Source organism: Carya illinoinensis, chromosome 4 (assembly GCF_018687715.1).
Source record: "Carya illinoinensis cultivar Pawnee chromosome 4, C.illinoinensisPawnee_v1, whole genome shotgun sequence".
NCBI classification, from domain to species: Eukaryota; Viridiplantae; Streptophyta; class Magnoliopsida; order Fagales; family Juglandaceae; genus Carya; species Carya illinoinensis.
The window spans coordinates 17,321,038-17,327,037 of record NC_056755.1 but is presented as its reverse complement, the minus strand read 5'-3'; the positions used below and the strand labels follow the sequence as shown (position 1 = coordinate 17,327,037).

Below are 6,000 nucleotides of genomic sequence, written 5' to 3'. Positions count from 1 at the left end.
TTATTTGATAATTTATGTAATAGATTTAATGTATAGTTTTTATTGATTCTAACTTAAAATGATATTTCCAACAAATTTATAGCTGTCGAGCATATGTTGAACTCGACGATAATACAGGAAGACTATCTGCTATTATGTTTGGTGAAGTTGTAGAAGAAGCATTCGGTTGTTCAGCAGTTGAGCTTATGAATCATACTGGATATGTACATCTTCTTATTTTCCATTCGCTTTATTGTTTGCAAGTAAAAAAATCTATCTCAAAATTTTTAACATATTTAATACATTATCTATAAATACATTGAGGTTTATATTAAAAAAACTTTTAAAAGTAAATTATAACAAAAATCGTTGAAATTGATTTTTATATACTTGTCTATTATGTCAATTTTATTTATTATTTATAACATGCGTAGTAATTTAATTAAAAACATTGCATTCAAAAATTTGTGTTAATTTAGAAGACATAAATTTTCAGCATATAAGTTATTTAAATTTTTATTAATTATGCAATTATAATTAAAAATTCCCTTTGCAGGAACATTTGTCATATATAGAAAATCTTGTGGCACAAGTTTCACAGAAAGAGTGGAAGATTGAACTTCTTGCAGACCTCGATCGACTCAACCAAAAGCAGTTCAAGAATTTCAATGTCGTTTCTATTGATGCTGTACATGATGACACAAAATGATAGATCAGAGTAAAAACATCAAAGGATTCATATATATATTTTTTTATCATTTTGTGTTGATTTAACAGTAAAGGTTGTATATCAGACTTTCAACTATGGTCCATGTCTTTGGGTGCCACAATCTATTATTGTTGTAGAAGACAACTTGTTATGTTCCAATTTCTCAGACATACAGTTGTTTTAATACAATTATTATATTTTTCTTTTATACTATTATTTGCTTTCATGAAAAAGTTTTACATTTATAATCTGCCTCCACTAGGCAAACGTCACTTGAACATTTTAATTCTACTAGTATATATATATATATATATGTGTGATGTCAATTGAAAGAAAAATTATTATTTTCTATTTTATTTTTTCTCTTTTGCATTTCAACGCACTCGCAGACCGTAGTCCGGGAAGTCAACTGCGAAACCCCGAAACCTCCGACAAATGAGAAAAAATAACCTGACCACCATCACACATGCACGTGTCAAACTCTTACAGGCTCCTCCATGAAGTTTCAATTTCACACACACTGGATAAGCCTCCTTTCCATGGACCTCTTTATCTCTCTCTCTCACCGAGAAAATCTCTGTAAATGAACCTCGTTTTCCAGGAATTTTACTAACTACAACTTTCCGCTTTTCTCTCTTTCTGTACAATGGCCTCTGTATCTTCTCTGTCTTTCTCAGTACCGAGTCAATATCCCGATCGAAGAGCAATCGTATCGTCGACTCGTACTTTGCCAACGAATTCTGAAGGGTTCCGGTTGCGTACAAGCTTGTCATGTCACTGTGTGGGCATTCGAGCCTCGGTTTCGTCTCGTCTGGCTATTCATTGCATGTCCACGTCCATAGGTGATTTTCTCTGCATTGTTTGATTGCTGAGAAAATGAACAAAACTGAGAGAAATTTAATTATTTTTTAAGCTCCAGTTAGTGAGGTAACTTGATTTCCATTTTCTCCGATTAAGTTTGTTTTAAAGAAATAGCTTGATGTGTTTGCCATTGCGAAGCTATAGGGTTTTCTGTGTTCTTTTGTATTTTGGTGTGTTATTTTGATTGGAATCACTGCATTGGATATGCATATGGTTTGAAATAACTCAAGCTTGTTGTTAAAGTTAACCATCCTCAAAAAGCATACGAGTGGGACAAATAAGAATTTTGAAATTAATTTGAGGCAGAAGACTCATCATATCTGAACTGTATTTCTTTCTAATGTTTCCGCAAAAACTTATGTCGAGGTCATGTTATTGTTTCAGTTGGATACCTCGTTAAACTGATTAATTTTAGTGCCCCCAGAGACTGCCAAGAAGATATGTGGAGAGCAGTGAAGGAGGACTGTGAATTTGTCATTGCTGGTTATATTGACATTGTTATTTTTTCTTTTCTGTTTTGTTTTGAATTAGTGGTTGTATTAAAATGGAAATTATCAAGATTTCAAATTTATTCAATGCCCTAACTAATCTTATGACGGATAATCTTGTATCTCTATCCAATGGGAGTTTAAGCATCTTTGCTTTCCTTATGTAGGAAATTTTTTCAATGCCCTAACTAATCTTATGAAGTATAATCTTGCATTTCTATCCAATGGGAATTTAAGCTTTTTGGCTTCTCTTTTGTTGGAAAATTTTTCAAAGGTATGGATTTTTCTTCATCAATCTTTCAGATAACTCTTTCTTTTTCTTTTTCTTTTTTTGGGAAAATGATTTGGGTTGATGTTTCTTTAGCTATTTGGTTTCTCATTAAGTGATCATATGTTTTTCAAAATTATGTTTCTACTCCAAAATGATGACCAAAGCCTTTTGACTTCTTTTTTTAATTTAATTTAATTTAATTTTATTTTTATCCCTTTACAATTCTTTAAGCAACCCTTCCTTTGATTTAAAAGTAAATTTGATGAGATAGTCTTTTTACAACGGCATGCTGAATCCTTCAGGATTTCTCATTTCCAATAGTAATGCTTGAATAGGATCAGAGGTTTTGTATCCCATATGATTAATGTTTTCTGCTTCAGATTATTTTATCATTCCTAGCTAGAAGAAGAAGAACAAAAGATCCTTAATATCTTTCCTTGTCGTGATTTTATTTTACTTGCTTTGCAGAATTGCCCACTGTATCTGAGACGAAGTTGAATTTCCTCAAGTCATATAAGCGGCCTATTCCCGCTGTCTACAACAATGTTATCCAGGAGCTGATTGTCCAGCAACATTTGATGAAGTACAAGAGAACATACCGTTATGACCCTGTGTTTGCCCTCGGTTTTGTTACCGTGTATGATCAACTCATGGATGGATACCCTAGTGATGAGGATCGAGATGCCATCTTCCAAGCATACATAAAGGCACTGAAGGAGGACCCAGAACAATATAGGTTTGACTAAATTATTTCTTATCTTCCTGTACTGCCTCCTTTCATTTCTGTACTTTAATTTTTATGTTTTGACGGGACGATACTGCATTGTTCCTTATTACAACATGAGCAATGGGATATTGGTGATCGTTTATGCTGGGAAGATTGTTTTATTGCAATATGCTAATTTTTCACCATGTATGGCAATTAAGAGAAATCCAGCTAAGCTAGATAAGTAGCACAAAAAGCATGCTGTATATGTATAAAGCTCTTAAAAAAGGATAAAAGGTAAGCTGAGTGAATATAACCTGCACGAAAATGTGGGATGGATTCTTACAAAAGTTTGAGGTGTCTTCCACTGAAAAGAAACTGTCCTAATTATATGACTATCATCAATTACCACTTCAGTAGACTGATTGTGGAAGGGAAGCAATCAATCTTTGGATATGCTGTTGAGCAAATTTTTCATATAAGTACTTTATGAACATTTGCACCGTATTTTGTAAAGCACTTTTCAAGTTTTAAGAGAAGCATTAGTAATTTTAACATTGATTAATCTCCTGATATGCACCACAGAATTGATGCACAAAAATTGGAAGAGTGGGCTCGGGCTCAAACTGCTAGTTCATTAGTTGAGTTTGCATCCAGAGAAGGAGAAGTTGAGGGGATATTAAAGGACATTGCAGAAAGAGCTGGGGGTAAGGGGAGTTTCAGCTACAGCCGTTTCTTTGCTGTTGGGCTCTTTCGTCTTCTTGAGTTGGCAAATGCAACTGAACCCAAAATTTTAGAAAAGGTTAGACCATTAACCTAACCCTTCTATTTTAAGCTCGATTTTCTATGTGATGATTTTTGAAGCATAATATTAGGTTCTTCTGTGTCTGCTTTCCCCATAATGATGAATTTACCAGTGGATATATAGTAAGTCAATCAACTTTCTTGCTCTTGAAGATTATGAGAAAATTAGAATAGACGTGTGTTTTGGAGATTTGTAATTTAAAATATGCTCTAAAGTACTGGTTCGTCAACTGGAAAGAACTTTCACTTGTACCATTTTGGGGCATGCATATTCATATGTATAGGGCTGACGAACATATTTGGCCTCAGTCTTGTACCCTTTACGAGTCACACGTTTTCTGGCAATGCACCTGCTCAAGTTCATTACTAAAAATATCTATGGATCTGATTTGTGTTTTTTTTTTTTTTTTAAATGGCCAAAAGTTCAGATGAAAATGAGAGGTAAATCTCGACACAGAATCACACAATGACCTATTTGATTTTAAATTCTGTTGTACTTGAAAAAAAATTGTTAGCAACAAAGTTTAGTGTGGAGCTGATGTATGATTGTTTACGACTAATGGTTTGACAATAACTCTCATTGCTTTCTAACAGCTCTGTGCGTCCTTGAATGTTAACAAAAGAAGTGTGGATCGGGACCTTGATGTATATCGCAATCTGCTTTCCAAGTTGGTTCAGGCAAAAGAGCTGCTAAAGGAATACATGGATAGGTAAAAACATATACTAAAGTAGAATCTTTATTTTGTTTTATTACCTTTTCATTTTGTACTACTAAATCGTTTTCCTGGACTGGCACGTCGTCTGGTTCATGAGTGTGAAAACTATATGTAAGTCGACTGGAAAAGGTCTGCTAACTATAAGTTTTCAAGACATGAAGATTGAACAGTCTTCTGTTATAACCTTACACAAACGATCTGAATTTCCGAACTGTAGCATGGTGGAAAGGAAATTAAATCCTGTGGGCATGAGACTCATAAAGTTTCTGAACCCGTACACAATCCTTCTTATTAAGTTTGCATGACACCACAAGTTGGGTTCGGACTTCAAGTCCTTATATCATGATGGACCTTTTTCCAGAGTGCAAACTCTAGTTGTATTGGAAAAATTCTGCATCACTTTGATATGGTATATATATATATATTTTTTTTTCCTGTTTTATACTTTCGTTTTGTACCATTTTGCTCTTATGTCACTTGGCCTTCCTTGAGATGGCAAAGGGTTGAACTGGGGTGTGGTTGGGTAGGTCTTTCAGACATATCAAATTACCAATCGATAATAGAAGAATTACTTTATGTGATTTTACTGTAGCAGTAATCATTTTACTTTGTATTTGGTGAAATAAACCATAGTATTCTCTTTTAATGAATTTGGCTCTCAGGGAGAAGAAAAAAAGAGAGGAACGAGCAGGAGTGCCGCAGGCTAATGAGGCTATCACAAAATGTTTGGGGGAGTACCAGCATGCCGGCCTGTAGAATTTTTTTCCGGTGGTTCCTCCGATTGCTCATCGCCCTCTGACCTCTGTGAATCTTCAAACCCCTAATTTGTTTTAAGTGGTTTTGAGATAGAGTTGAAGTTTTTATACTTAAAGGCACCCTTTTAGCAGTTGGTTATTTTTCATTTATGGTGTCATTCAGAATGATCTTCCATTGACGATGTCCACATATATATTTCCCTGAAAAATAAAAGAAAAATCTACAATGTATTTCATAATTCATAACTGTAATACTCAAAATGCATAGAAATCGGTATTCTCAATGGTAAATCCAGTTTTCTTAGATATTCTCTCTCGCTCTCAACTTTTGTTTTCCTGCTCTCCCCTTAGATGTTCATAACCCTTGTTTATTTTATGTATAGAATAGAAATTCTTAAGAATGCTATACCAAACAAGTCTTATGAGAGAGTCCCCTGAGTGCCAAAGGCAACATGTCTTAAGTCATGAATAAGTGCAACAACATGACATCCGAACATATTAAACCCTCGAGTTATCTGTGCATTTGTAATCAATCTGTTTGCTCAACTTCCATTTCAATTAGTGTGATCTTCCTCTCAAGACTCAATTGGCTCCCCTTACGCTATATTTCTATTGATACTCCATTAGTGATTGATTTATCAATTGAAACCACCTTAGATTACCCTCTCTAACCCTTTTTTTTTTTTTAAAAAAGATTGTTTTATCAACTAC

At 34.1% G+C, this 6,000-nt stretch overlaps 1 protein-coding gene across 1 annotated transcript; it reads left to right on the top strand.

Moving 5' to 3' along the window:
- The first annotated feature begins 1,201 nt into the window (after positions 1–1,201).
- LOC122307373 (protein THYLAKOID FORMATION1, chloroplastic-like) lies at positions 1,202–5,597 on the top strand. The gene is made up of 5 exons (XM_043120240.1): positions 1,202–1,530; positions 2,777–3,044; positions 3,600–3,816; positions 4,413–4,528; positions 5,197–5,597. Exons 1-5 carry the CDS (start codon positions 1,335–1,337, stop codon positions 5,288–5,290), a joined length of 891 nt encoding a protein of 296 aa, XP_042976174.1. The 5' UTR covers positions 1,202–1,334; the 3' UTR covers positions 5,291–5,597.
- The last annotated feature ends 403 nt before the right edge of the window (positions 5,598–6,000 follow it).

Bases quoted from the DNA above. Each gene is read 5' to 3' on its own strand.
- LOC122307373 (XM_043120240.1), top strand. From the start codon at position 1,335: ATGGCCTCTGTATCTTCTCTGTCTTTCTCAGTACCGAGTCAATATCCC. The intron at 3,045-3,599 runs GTTTGACTAAAT...TATGCACCACAG, and splicing joins GAGGACCCAGAACAATATAG to AATTGATGCACAAAAATTGG. The intron at 4,529-5,196 runs GTAAAAACATAT...TTTGGCTCTCAG, and splicing joins CTAAAGGAATACATGGATAG to GGAGAAGAAAAAAAGAGAGG.